Here is a 14917-nt window from a genome sequence, read left to right on the forward strand (position 1 = left end):
GGTAACACAAGTTGAGTACATTTTCTTAACGAGCCTGGCTCAGATCAAGACCACCATCTAGCCTTGCACCCCGCAGTTCCTCCTTTGGGGAAACACACAAATCCCCTCGTGACGCATTCCATTTGGCCCATTTTTGATCCCATTTCTTGGGACAGCCTCAATGTTTAAATACTTCTTTCTCTGCAATCATTGCACTGTCCATATCATTTGCCCACCTCCGTTACATCGATAGTTCCCCTATCCCCCACATCTGGGCAATGTTTCTCTTGGCCAGGGTGAATCCCAGTGAAGCCCACGTGCGCCCGGTCTGGGTCAGATCAGTGGGCTCCCAGATGTTTAGCAGGCAGAGTTGGGGGGAGCTGGTGATATCCTTCCCTCCCACCTCCTTGAGTTTGGAAACAATTCTCTCCCAGTATGGACAGATGTTTGGGCATTCCCAGAGTATGTGAAAGAACGTTCCTTCCCCGGTGCATCCTCTGAGGCACATCGGGTCAGGTAATCGTCCCATTGTGACCAGTGTATGTGCGGAGAGATATGTTCTGTGTAGGATGTTTAATTGGATTAATCAAAGCCACATGGAGATAGGCACTTCTTTGGGGGAGGAAAGTGCCTCCTACCAATCATCATGCTCTATGTATCCAATGTCTGTTTCCCCTAGCTGCCGGAGCTGTACTAGCGGGTCTGGTTTGTTATTGAGTAGTTTATGATACGTGAGGGATATGGCTTTACCTTGCCTGGGCTCTGTCAAAAGTCTATCTTCCAATGGGGAAGCCTCGGTAGAGTTTCGTCACTTGCCACCGCAGTAGTTATGACGTGGCGTATTTGCAAATATCTAAACGTCTCCGCTGCATACATTTGATACTCTGCTTGCAGGTCACTAAATGGGACTATTTTGTTCCTCTTCCACAGGTCCCCGATCGAGGAGATGCCAATGTCATCCCATTTGTTGAAACTCAGGCATTTACTGAGCTTGCCAAGTTGCTCTGTCTCCCATAAAGGAGTGGTCAGTGTTAGCTTATTGTGCCACCCCAGCGTTTTTGTAGCCCGGTGTCAGATTGCAACTGTTTGAGCCATGGGACTTGTGAGACATTAACGTCTGGGGTTAGAATAGAGTGCACTTTGGTACTCCCACCAGACCCATCACCCATTTGACGGTTTGAAATGCAGGCTCCAACGGTTGAGGCATAGACCTATTTATTAATGACTGTGAGCTGGGAGGCCCAGTAGTACTGCTTAAGGTCGGGCAATGCAATAACTCTGTCGTACCACCCGCTCGTCAGTTTGTGAATAGCAATTCGTGGGTTTTTGTCGTACCACAAAAGAGTTCTAACTTCACTCTATATGCTTGCGAAGTAGGTGTCTGGGACCTTATAAGGGGTGTTCTGTAATAGGTACAAAAATCGGGGAAGCGCCGGTGGAATACGTCATTACGGAGTCTGGTTAGGGGGGGGCCTTGAGATTTACGTTATAAAATAGGGACGGATGTGGGGTTATGTATATTCCTAGATGTTTGAATCCCGCAGATGTGACCGTCACTGTGGTATCTTTGGGCATCTGTGGTACGGGGCCCTGCAGCATATACAACATGGATTTTGTCCAATTAATAGTGTACCCCAAGTGGGTGCCGAAAATTGCAAAAATATGAAGGATCCTATGGATCGTGGTCGATGGAGCCGCAACACATCGTCGGCATAGAGGGAGATTTTGTCCTCGTGCTGCTCGGTCCATTTCAGCCCCCTAATCATAGGATAACCCAGATGGCTAGCGGTTCCAATATCAGGTCAAACATGAGGGGGGACAGGGGACAACCCTGCCTAGTTCCCCGCTCTCGTCAGAAGCTCTGGGAGGTATGTTGATTTACAACCATTTGAGCAGTTGGTGCCATGTAGAGCAGTTTTATCCACTTTTTAAATGTGGGGCCAAAGCCCATGCGCTCGAGGAGAGCAAATAGGTAAGGCCATTCGATAGTATCGAGTGACATTTTGGCATCCAGTGACAGCAGGGCAGCATCCACCTGAATGGCGTTGGCCCTCCCCAGCGCCCCATGGAGTCTCCAGGGATTGAGTGCTGTATTTCGGCCCGGCATGAAGCCGGACTAGTCCTGGTGTACCAGCTTGCCAATAATAGGTATTAATCGGTTGGCCAATACTTTGGCCAGAATTTTAACTTCAGCCGTTAGTAGTAAGATTGGCCGATAAGAGTCGCATTTTGTCGTTGGTTTGCCCGGTTTGTGTATAACAACCACAGAGGCCAGCATCAAGTCTGCAGGTAGGGACTCTTTCTGGTAACTTTTGATGTACATAGCCAGGAGAGTGGGTGTTACCTTAGAGGTCACAAGTTTAAACAATTCTATTGGGAGCCCGTTGGGTCCCATGGCTTTCCCAGATTTTATCCCATGTATAACAAGTGCTAATTCCTCCACCGTAATCTCGCTTTCTAAAGAGTCACGGTCCTCTGGGTGAGCGTATTGACAGGGATGGTGGCCAGGAGATCCCTGTAGTCAGTGATTGTGGTAGTGCCATTGGTGGAATATATCAAGGCAAAGTGGGAGGCGAAAGCCTCAGCGATCTGTTGCGGGTCGCTGATCTGCTGTCCGTTTTCCCCCTCAATATGGGATACCCATCTTTGCACTGCTTCCCGCCTTTCTAGCCACGCGAGCAATTTCCCCATTTTATCACCCAATTCATAAATTGTGTGCAAAGTGGCTTTCTGCTTTGATCTAGCGGCCTCCACGGCGAGTTGCCGGTAATCTTGCTGTTTCATATTGAGAGTGTGTGCAGTTGGTTCATTGTCTGAGTTTGCCACTGCGTCCTCTAGCCCCCTTATCTCCTGTTTGAGGGCCTCCAGCCTCGCCCTCAGCTCTTTCTTGCGGCCAGCCATTAATGAAAGTGCTTGGCCTTTGATGACTGGTCCAAAAGCCCCCCACAAAATCTGGTGGTAAAGATAGGTGAATGATCAGATATGCCATGTGCTAAACATCTGGCTTCAGTAAAGTTGGGCATGTCGCTGACATTGGTAAGGAATGGTCTATTCTAGACTGGGGCGCATGAGTGAAATGTGAAGTGACGTAAAAGGGGATTAAAGTGGCGCCAGAGATCAACTAGGCCGAAGGCCAAGAGAAAGTCTTTTAGTTGTGAGGTGTCATTTGCTTCACGTCTAGGTGGGTGGCGGTCAAGCTGACCATCTACCGTCAGGTTAAAAGGCAAGTACGTTTTTCAAGAGAAATACTTTTGCGTTTAAAAAGTCGACACTTAGTGCATTTTTCAGAGGCTGCAATGTTATCCTATGAGAGGAAAAACAAATATGGCATACAAGTTCTTTGCAGCAACATACGAGACCTATCTCCTGGACTTAAGGTGAGTATGGGGCAAGGTCCAAAGTAGCACCAGCAGGTCACCTCAGCTGCACGAGGTTGGCCGGGTCCAGTGGTGCACAACAGAGTCAGGTGCCCAGTATAAGTCAATGGGGATCGGTCTTTGTGAACAGAGGCTGCAGGTTTGCACTGGGAGGCCAGTCGGACTGAACCAACATGGGGGCTCAGCCCTCACGATGCTCGATGGCATGGGGACACCTTTGATCTCTTGACTGGGGTGAATGTTTTGATTTGTTCTGCATTCCGTCCATCAATTGTGTGTCTTTTGCTTTCTTGCCCTAAGTGTGCCAGGTACGCCCAGACGTGGGTCCTGGGCTCACTGTGCCACTGGAATCAAGCTATCCTGGCTGAAGAGGGGTGAAACACTGAAAACGGTCCTAGGATGCTTGTTTACGGTCCAGGGAGAACCTGGCTTGGTAAGTTCGGGCTGGACTGTTCCCAAGAGGCACAGGGTCAAGACTGATTTGCATATGGCCAGGTCTAAACTGGAGTGGCATGGTGAGCAAAAAAATGATGGATTTAACCCAGATCTCTTGACTGTGGGTGAATGTTTTGATTTGTTCTGCATTCCTTCCATCAATTGTGTGTCTTTTGCTTTCTCGCCCTAAGTGCACCAGGTATGCCCAGACGTGGGTTCTGGGCTCACTGTGCCACTGGAATCAAGCTATCCTGGCTGAAGAGGGATGAAACCCCGAAACCGGACATAGGATGCTTGTTTCCGGTCCAGGGAGGACCTGGCTTGGCAGTTCGGGCTGGACTGTTCCCGTGAGGCACAGGGTCAAGACTGATTTGCATATGGCCAGGTCTAAACTGGCGTGTCATGGTGAGCAAAAGAATGATGGATTTAACCCAGATCTCTTGACTGGGGGTGAATGTTTTGATTTGTTCTGCATTCCGTCCATCAATTGTGTGTCTTTTGCCTCTTCTCCATGGGCCAGGGGCGATAGGTGCAGAGGTGTCCTTAGGCGTTGGGTTTTCGTCACCAGGAGCGGTCGTGGTAGAGGGGGTCTGCAAGCAGAGACTGCAGAGGCATTGGGAAGCCCGCAGTGGGAAAACCCTAGGTGGGCTTCGAGTCTGGAGACTACATTGACACATTGGTCAGCTTGGGCTGGGCGGCTCGGTTCGGTGCAGGAGTGCTTTCCAATGTCAGGTTTTCACGGTCTTAGAGCCTCTCAGCTCAGTCTTTGGTACCTGCAAGATGCAGAGGAATAGCTCCATTGTTCTATGGGAGTTCTTGAGTCTTTGAAGAAGCATTGGCAATCCTACCAGGCTTTGGAGGATCAGCACCTTGCAGGGCAAGATGACTTTGGGGCAGTTGTCAAGTAATAGGCGAATAGGCCGGCAGGGCTAGTGCCAAGTCAATTGCTGCTTCTGCAGTTCTTGCTTTTGGGGCTCTTCGACCCTTTTTCTTCTTTTTGTCAGCAGGATCTCATTCTCTGGTGACAGGGACTCCCCTAAAAATTCAATTCAGGCGAGCGTGGGTTAGTAGCCAATGAACTTCTTACCCTTGGGGCCACTACGCCCACTATATGAACACTGTGCTGTGAGAGTGCACGCTTATGGATTCCTCTCAATGCCAATTTCACTCTATCTGGGCTCCTAATCTATCGCCCTCCGGGGCCGTCCAAAGAGTTCAGGGATGCACTTATTGCAGTGTCTGGCATACTTGCCATTAGATTTGCCAATTTTAGTATGATCGGAGCTCTTAATCTACATTTAGATGCTAGTCAAGACTGTGAAATCGGCAATTTCTTAGCTGATCTTGCTGCCCTTCAACTTACCCAGCACGTCCCTGGCTGCACTTAATCAGTTGGAAACCTATTGGACCCTGTTCTCTCCAACCTGCCCGCTCTCATAGTCAATACACCTATTCCTATGAGCTGGTCTGACCATTACCTGGTAACCATGTCATTACTGGGAGTGGACCCCCTCCAGGGCGCAGCACGCAAATCGGTTTTAAAGCTCCCTTGGCATAAACTCGATACCAAGCAGTTCCGTATCCTCCTCTTGAGCCACATGCCTAGTCTTCCCGACACTTCTGATGGGGCTTAGAGTACTCTATCTGATTGTCTCACTCACTCCCTCGATATTCTCATTCCTGCCAAGTTGTCCCAGAGCCGGCCATATCCAGTCAAGTCTGTGGTACAACGACAACAAGGCCTCGGTCCGGAAAATCTGTAAAAGGCTGGAACGGGCGTGGAGGCGGGACTATGATACAGTTTTGAAAATACAATACAGTGTAGCCATCAAGAACTATCACAGAGCCAATCAGAAGGAAAGAGCTGCCTACTATGCTGATGAGATCAGAAATAGCAGTAACCTGGCTAAATGTGTCTTCTCCCTGCTTAAAGACCTTAAATATTCAGGGCAACCTAAAGCTACCCCTCTTTCTTCTAATCAGCAATGCAAGATCCTCGCTGCCTTCTTTATCAAGAAGGCCGAAAGCATCTATAGAACCTTTCCCCACACTGAGATCAGCACAGGCCCCTCCCTGCGGCCCCACAATACTTCTAAATTCTGTCTTCCCGGCGCTCTCTCAAGAAGGGATGCGCACGATCTACAATAAACTTAAATCAGGATCCCCTGCAGACCCTCTTAAACCGGATCAATTCCAGAAATTCTTACCTCAACTTTTTTCGCCCTTCTGCAAACTCATCAATCTATCTATGTCCTCTGCGGTAGTCCCCGTTGCCTGGAAACATGCCAAGGTGGTCCCTCTACTAAAAAAACCTTCACTAGATGTTTCTAAAACAGAGAGCTTTCGCCCTATTTCTCTTCTGCCGTTGGTATCCAAGATCACCGAAGCTTACATCAACGCCACCCTCACGAGGTTCATCGAAGACAACAATCTGCTCAACCACTCCCAGAATGGCTTCCGCTCACATCACAGCACTGAGACCACCCTCTGGCTGTAACAGAACATCTAAGGGGCACATTAGATGTCGGTAGCACTTCAGCTTTAATCTTATTGGATCTAAGTGCTGCATTCGACACAGTGTCCCACTAGATCCTGCTGCAGCACTTGGAGGATATCAGTGTTGGCGGCACTGCCCTGGGCTGGTTCACCTCTTTTCTAGCGGAGCGAACCTTTCAAGTGTCCGTCCCCCCCTTCTGCTCCCAGGTGCATGCTGTTCACCAAGGGGTTCCTCAGGGCTCGGCTTTTTGTCCAACCCTTTTTAACATCAACATTCAACCGTTAGCAGCAGTAGCTAGGAACAGAGGACTAACCGTAGTATTCTACGCGGATGACACACAGCTGGTGGTAGCATTATCTGATGACTCTGTGCAGGATGCACTTACGTTTAAGGACGATCTAACAGCCATTGCAGACTGGATGACCGCAACTGCCTCCAACTTAATGCCAGCAAATCTGAGATCTTGTTGGTGGGCAAAGACATACTTCTGTGGAGTGATCATTGGTGGCCATCTACTCTGGGTCTTCCGCCTGCCCAAAACAGACAGTCAAAAATCTGGGAGTTTGGGTAGACTCCACTCTCACTTTTCAGGCCCATAGTAAAGCAGTAGCCGGGGTATGCTTTGGGTTCCTAAGAGGGCTCAAACCACTGTTGGGCCTCTTCGATCCTACCATCCGTCAGGTGATCATCCAGGCCACAATACTATCCAGACTGGACTATGCTAGCTCCCTATACCTTGAGGCCAACAGAACAGTGATACTTTGCCTACAAAGGGCACAAAACACAGCGGTCTGGACTCTCCTCTGCCTGCGGAGAAACTGTTCCACTGCTGGCTCTATTCGCAGACTGCACTGGCTGCCGGTGGTGAAACGTATCCAGTTCAAAACTCTTTGTATCGCCCATAGAATCATGAATCTTCAATCTCTTGTTATTCTGGCTAGTCTCCTTGTGCCCTACATACCCACCCGCCAGCTGCGCTCCATGGACCAGCATCTGGCAGTTGTTCCTCAGGTTAAGAGAGTACGGGCTGAAGGGCGCTCCTTCCGCTTTCTTGCTCCAAAGCTTTGGAACTCCCTCCCTGTGACTATTAGAACCATCCAAAATCATTCACTTTTCCGCAAAGCCATTAAAACGTATCTCTTTCCTGCATAACTGATCTTTTGTGTGTAACCCGGTTTGCCTATGACAGTTGCATTTTAGGGCTGGGATGCCCCATTGCTGGGGCAGCTGTGCGCTCTATAACATAACTTCCTGAGAAAGGTGGGCATAACCCTATCCGAAAAGTTTGCCATCACCTCCACTTCAGAAAGCCCACATTAGAGGTGGCACAAGCCTGAGGGTGGACACGCCTATCTGACAAGCTTATGTTCCCACCTGTCCAGGTGCCAAAGAGCTATGGACAAATGGGGTTGACTTCCTCTCCTGTGAGAGAAAACAGATTTGCATACCAAAGACAGTGGACCCTTTGAAACTCCCCTGCCTTGGAATGTAATCTGCAGGTCATCCTGTAGAAGGGGGTGAAAACACCCTCTGCCTAAGCAGGCTTTGTTTCTGGCCTCCTGAGAGCAAAGGCCCTTGCCTTTGGGGGTCAGAAACTCGTCTCTGGTGGCAGGCTGGTGAAAATCAGTCGGTCAGTACACCAGTAGCTGGTAGGGCATCGGGGGCACCTCTAAGATGCCCTCTGGGTGCATGTATTAATAAATTCAACACTGGCATCAGTGTGGGTTTATTATTGCGAGACATTTGATACCAAACAACCCTATTTTCAGTGAAGCCATCGTGTAGCTGGGGAACTCGTTTTCACCAGTGTCCAGCACATGCTTTAAAATGGCTTGCCTATTTACTTGCACTGGCAGTATTGAAACTGACCAGCACAGGGCATATCTGCTGATGTGGATATGTCCTCACAGGTAATATAAGGCACTCTGCCTGAGGGCTGTAAGTTCTGCTGTAGGGGCAACTTACAAATATTACAGGCAGTGTTAGTGGACATGGCACATAGGGATGTGTGCCATGTCGTGTAATCACTTTTAAGAGCACCTCATCACGCAACCTGCAGTGGCAGTCTGTGAGAGTTTGATGCCAGGTCCCTTAGAGTGGCCCAAGATATGCTGCAGCTCTTAGGGACCCTCTTTAGTACCTATGCCCTAGCTACCAGAGGTACCACTTACAAGGGGCTTACAGAAGTGTTAAAGGCCATGTCACTTGGGGATCAAGTGAGCAGTGGTGTTGGTTTGGGGAAAGAACTCTGGCACTTGTTAGTAGGAGCCCAGTGCTGCACTTCAGTCAAAGTTGCATCAAATACCAGGCAAAAAGTGTGGTGACTACTGCAACAAAAACCCAGTTTCCTACAGCCAGCTTTGGAACTATATGCACATTGTGGGGAATACCCACAAAGCTCCGCTTCTTGGTTGTTCTCCACATTTCCACTGGTTAGCACCCTGCCCTCTCCCTTGAACCACAAGTTCCCACTCTGTTCCTGAACTTGTAACAAGTGGGTAGGCGGGGGCACCATATAGGCTATTCTCATGGTCAAACTTAACTCCAAACGTTTTTGATTGTTAATATGCAAAATGTTTGGAAGCAGCTCAAATTGCGTACTTCAGTCAAGACCCTAGTTAAAGTTATGAAAACATCAGAAAATAAACTATTCAATTAGAAATGTAATTGCAGCTTCACATATTGCTTACAAACTGTGGCTCACTCAAGGCAACAGTCAACCTTATGCCCCTTCTGATACGCATTGCAGATGTCTTAAATTTCCTAGGTCCATGCTTCCAGTCACCCAATCCAGCTCTGCCAAGTACCTCGCATCAGGCGTTAGACTAACGCATTTTGGGTGTCTTAAAATACATTGTCACGCAATTGTAGCACAGTGACTACCCATGCAAGGAGTGCTGGACAAAGAGCAACATTCAAGCATGAAGCACCACACTGCTTGAGTGTGCTCTTTGCTGCCTTCCTGCTGCCTGAAATACACTGCAGCACACCTTTCTAATAACATATTTCAATTACAAATGTACCACGACACCAATCAACACAGAAGTGTTTATTTTTTGGTGCTACTGTCCCAATACCACGTGGTCTCATTCAGATCCGCCGTGTGGTGTAAACAAATGCAATGACTACATTTAGTGGATCCGGGGATGGCGACTTGCCTGGTGTTTTCTGGCAAGACGGCACTCATTATATGACTGTGATCCGCTAGAGTGGCGCACCGTGTGATTCACACGCGACCTCTGTGCTGCAGATAAGGACGTGCTCTGGCTCGCAGGCAAGTTTCCTGGTCCGCAGGATGACAGTGAGTAAACACAATTGAGCTCACTTGCTCCCCTCTATATTTGTTAGGGCTCAGACACACTTTTGTTTGGTGTAGGCGAGCACTGCGCCGCTCGCGGAAATTCCCAATTTATGATCAGGAAAATCACCCTCCCACCCTGGCCTGGCCACTGTTTGCACCTGTTTTCATTTGCTTCTAGGCTACCACACAAAGCCACGACGTGCTGCTTCGTGTGACACTGATCTGACTTCGTGTGGATTCCTATGATTTTGCATTTGTCATTGGCCTTATACGCCCATGTTTATAAACTATTGAGATTGCACTCTTGTGAACTTATGAGCAAAAGTCCTTTTGAACGTGAAAAGTGATCATCAGCACAGCTGCTAGCACCCCCCCCCAAACACACATACCTGCACCAGCGCTAACAAAGTAAGCCTGGCCCAGAGAGTCATGCGTGAATCTTGGAAATATCTCTCACAAGCACAGGAAAGCGTCACAGTACTACACACGACAGCACCGCCTCCCCACTCACCGACGGGGCGCTGGTAGCTGCGCACAGATTGCAGGGTCTCTACATCAGCACAGTTCTTTCCCAAAAACGAATACTGTTGCTGTCCAGTCACACCCATAAGGGCAGTGGGGCACCACCCTTCTCCAGGACCAGATGCTATAAGTAGCTGCTCTCATCAGGGCCGGATTAGAAACCAAACCCAACCATGGCAAAGTGCTTGCCCCCCCCCCCCCCCCCCTGAGGGTGCGCCCGAGCTGATTGCCTTGGCCCGTTTCGGACGAATTTGTTACAGGCCCTGTAACAAAAACGAGACCCCAGGAGCCCAAAACCGGCCCCCACGCTGGAGGCTCACCGGGGAAACACCCGGTGCCCGCTACGGCCAGTCATGCCCTGGCTCTCATTTCCTTCACGGGCTCTAGGTTGCTGTGTAGGCTTACACAGACAACCCTGTTGCTCTCCAAATGATCATTTGCTATACGAGGAAAAGAAACTAAAAAAAAATCTGTCAGTGAAAACAGAAAGCAATTCTTTTCCCAATGATAACTAGTTTTACGGGTTGTGTAGAACATTTCTGATATTTGTTTCCCTCATCTTCATTGCGTGATTTTGCTCTCGAGAAAGTGTCACTCATAGTCTTTGAAATATCACTCATAATTCCACTGAAATTATGAAAATGTCACACATAGCAATCTGAAACCTTGGCAGCTATTCAAACACAGGTTTTTATTTGCATTTTGTCTGTTTTGTCCCAATCTGGAATACAAGAATTGGAATGCCTGAACTGGATGCGTTATGCATGCAAGGATTTGGGAAGCTTGAGAGCTCCGACACGAGATACCAATAGCTATGCCAAGCGCGACCATCGGGAAGCGCGCCCTTAGGACCCGGCTCCCCCCGCCCCTGTGACACACCCCTTTGGGGGCGTCAGTTTGGCCGGCAGCCTGATTGGTTGCCGGTCAGCGGTTGCCCTTCCGGGTTACACAACGTTGGTGGAACGTGCACTAACTGCAGGGACGAGTGGAGGTGCGGCGTAAGGGCTATTTAGGCCCGCTTCTCTCCTCCACTCATCCTCTCTTCCTGCTCGGACGACGACTACCTCGGAATCTTGGTTCCTGCAGTGGCGTGGGCATTGGCGTGACGATCGTGGTGGTTCTTTCGTGGATCTTTGTTGGCGGGTCGTCGGGTCTGCTGCTCGTTCGGGTGCCGTGCTGCGGGGTGCATGCTGGTCAGGCCACGGAGCTTACGACGGTGTTCTGGTCGGCGTTGCGGTGGTCAGGTAAGGTGCTTAGGGGGGTGTGGACTCGGGCACAGCTTCCGGGGGTTCCGCGGGTGGCAGTGTGGAATTTTTGTGCTGCTCCCATTGGGCTTGGGAGAACATTGCTTGGGAGAATTGGTGGGAGCTTCAAAGTAGGACCAGGCAGGGGGACTTCAATGGCAGCACACGAAATTAGTCTCTGGGAGGTTAGAGGTGGTCCTGAGGCGATCAAAGACTGACCCACTGGGGAAGGGATCCATCATTTACTTATCACCAGCCTCTGGCGACATGGCCTGTCCCATAGCCAATTTGGAAGCTGATCTGTTGGTTCGCCCTAGCTGGGGTGGGCAGGCGCTATTTATTCATGAGCAGGGCGCCTGTTTATCCAAATTTCAGTTCAATGCCGTCTTTAAACAGGCATTGAACGCTTTGGGGCTGGATCCCAAGGGTTATTCCTCTCATTCCTTCAGGATAGGGGCAGCAACTCTCGCAGCGGGAGCGGGTTTACCGGCAGAGGCGGTCAAGACAGTGGGGCGCTGGTCATCATCATGTTTCAAGCGTTATGTGTGGCCAGAGTTACTGTGAAGGGGCTTCTGGTTCAGGATTGTATTATGCTGACATTGTTTTTCTTCTCCCTCGTTATTAGTATGTCGACGAAGGTAATCTGGGTGTTGGGGCATTCGTTCGTGCGGCGCGCCACGGTTCGGCTGCGGCAGAGGCGAGTGGTGAAACCAGCGGGGTTAAAGAGGACATCATTTTTGTGGCGAGGCGTCGGTGGCTTGAGGATCCGGCAGTTGCGCCAGCTGGTTCAGGAGACTCGGGAACGCGAGGGACTTCCGTCCCCGGATTTGATCATCTTGCACGTGGGAGGAAACGACATGGTGGATTTGGGTCGCATGGCTGTAAGACAATACTTACTGACTGAATTTGCCTGGCTGGGGAGGACATTCCCACAGGCCAGAATAGCTTGGTCATGCATGATCCCACGCCGGGTTTGGTCGGGAGGGGTCAGATCCCGGGCCCTGAACGTATCAGTGAGACGCCTTAACGGGGAGTTGGCTAGGTTGTGCTCAGTATCGGGCCGCTTATGTCACATTCCTCACAGACTAATCTCTGGCGATCAGATGTTTCACCACGACGGGGTACACCTATCGGACATCGGCACGGACATGTGGATCAAAGGAATTTGGTCTTTTGTACAGAACCTTTTCTTTGGTGGGGAGGGTGAAGGACCTGTGGTCCCTGCTCACCCTAGTGGCGGAATAGAGGTCACAGGGTTGTGATTTTAAGACAACGGGAGGCCTGCTGGCATACTCCTGAGGCCAGCACTGAGGGGAGAGATGGTAAGCTCTCCGCAGGGAGAATGGGGTCACCGGCTGTTGGGGAGGCAAGGGCGACAAGTCACACGAGCCTCCTTGAACAGCCTGGTGGCGAGGGGTGGGCCCCCCGGAAATACACGGACAAGGACCAAGGACCAAGGGCTTGGGGGCTCACCACTCATGGACGCAGGTGGGTTGCGCCTTGCGTGGTTCTCAAACGGCGGGGATGCGAGCCTGGAGGCCCCTTGGTGCTGGAGGGTATTATGGTCAAGAAGAATAATTAGGTTGTGAATTCTGAACACTAGGTTTTAATGTGTCATGCTTTAAATTCATGGCCTAAAAATTGTCAAATGATATTTGAATGTCATGTTTGTGAAGATTTTGTTGTATTAAACATGGCCTGTTTTTCCCACACCTTGAGTGAGGTTGCTTTGTGGGTACATTGGGTGTAGCAGGGGCGAGATGGGGGGGTCCGGGTTCTATGCCAAGCGCGACCATCGGGAAGCGCGCCCTTAGGACCCGGCTCCCCCCGCCCCTGTGACACACCCCTTTGGGGGCGTCAGTTTGGCCGGCAGCCTGATTGGTTGCCAGTCAGCGGTTGTCCTTCCGGGTTACACAACGTTGGTGGAACGTGCACTTCCTGCAGGAATGAGTGGAGGTGGGGCGTAAGGGCTATTTAGGTCCGCTTCTCTCCTCCACTCATCCTCTCTTCCTGCTCGGAGGACGACTACCTCGGAATCTCCCACCCACCTGTCCCTTGAGTTTAGGGTTTCAGCTTGTTAGTTGGGGCAAGGGGGTTTGCGGAATAGAGGTCACAGGGTTGTGATTTTAAGACAACGGGAGGCCTGCTGGCATACTCCTGAGGCCAGCACTGAGGGGAGAGATGGTAAGCTCTCCGCAGGGAGAATGGGGTCACCGGCTGTTGGGGAGGCAAGGGCGACAGGTCACACGAGCCTCCTTGAACAGTCTGGTGGCGAGGGGTGGGCCCCCCCGGAAATACATGGACAAGGGCTTGGGGGCTCACCACTCATGGATGCAGGTGGGTTGCGCCTTGCGTGATTCTCAAACGGCGGGGATGCGAGCCTGGAGGCCCCTTGGTGCTGGAGGGTATTATGGTCAAGAAGAATAATTAGATTGTGAATTCTGAACACTAGGTTTTAATGTGTCATGCTTTAAATTCATGGCCTAAAAATTGTCAAATGATATTTGATTGTCATGTTTGTGAAGATTTTGTTGTATTAAACATGGCCTGTTTTTCCCACACCTTGAGTGAGGTTGCTTTGTGGGTACATTGGGTGGAGCAGGGGCGAGATGGGGGGGGTCCGGGTTCTATAAAGAACAATTCTAAAAAAATTGTGTAGTGACATCATCGTGCTTTACAAACATACTAACGACAAACAGGAATTTGAAATAAATTACTAATGTATGACTTGCAATGCAAAGGTATAAACTACAGATGCGATAATGTCATCGGAACCTGATATATCAACGTCTACAAGTTCATGAAGTCAAGAATCTTACGTAGTACTTTCCTCCTAGAGTCTTCCTCACCGGCAGCCAAAGCCGGCCAGTTCAGCATCCCTCACAGCCTGGCATTGCTACCCGACTTGAGACAACTTTGTGTGGCTGACAGAGAAAATGGGCGAATCCAGTGCTTCCGCCTAGAAACTGGTGAATTTGTGAAGGAAATAAAGCACAAAGCATTTGGAAGTGAAGTTTTTGCTGTCTCATATGCACCAGGTAAGGAGTGTAAATAATAGTAGTTGCTGATGGTTACATTTGAAGATACTTAACTCGTGTTTACTCAGCTTATGATTAAAAACGTCCTTTTATTGATAATATAAACCACTTAGCTGATCGAGTGAATGAAAGCATACCATGACAACAGAGCTTGTTTTGAAATACTGGCCAATGATGTTGTTCAGTAACCTGCTGCAGTGATAGACTACACATCTGTCCATGATCCTAAAGAGATGTGACTAGTATTCTGATAGTGCTGATTTCAAGGCTGCTACTTGAACTTTTAGGCTGGATGATTTTCTAATATGTAAGACAAATACAACGTTTTTAAAATTCTTATAACGCCCAGTTGCAGTTTGTGAATATGCACATCATATGGACTATCTTTGCTTATAAAGGCAAATGAACAGGGGCAAGTCTAAAAGTGAAGGTAAACAAGCTTCAAAATGAAACTAATGTAGTTAAAAAGTACTTTACATTGATATTTACCAGTCTGAATACAAAGTTAATATTTATGATTCAGC

General features: G+C 49.5%; 1 protein-coding gene across 9 annotated transcripts in view; it reads left to right on the top strand.

Annotated features, from left to right (window-relative positions):
- Positions 1-14917, top strand: part of PAM (peptidylglycine alpha-amidating monooxygenase) — a 1234044-nt gene that overhangs the window by 1051289 nt on the left and 167838 nt on the right. For all 9 annotated transcript variants that reach the window (XM_085632559.1, XM_085632564.1, XM_085632562.1 and 6 more), the window contains one exon: positions 14193-14393. In XM_085632559.1, coding sequence (XP_085488685.1) covers positions 14193-14393 — 201 coding nt within the window. The remainder of the gene's footprint in view (positions 1-14192; positions 14394-14917) is intronic.

The sequence above is a fragment of the Triturus cristatus genome, chromosome 2_1 (genome assembly GCF_964204655.1).
Source record: "Triturus cristatus chromosome 2_1, aTriCri1.1, whole genome shotgun sequence".
In the NCBI taxonomy this organism is placed as follows: Eukaryota; Metazoa; Chordata; class Amphibia; order Caudata; family Salamandridae; genus Triturus; species Triturus cristatus.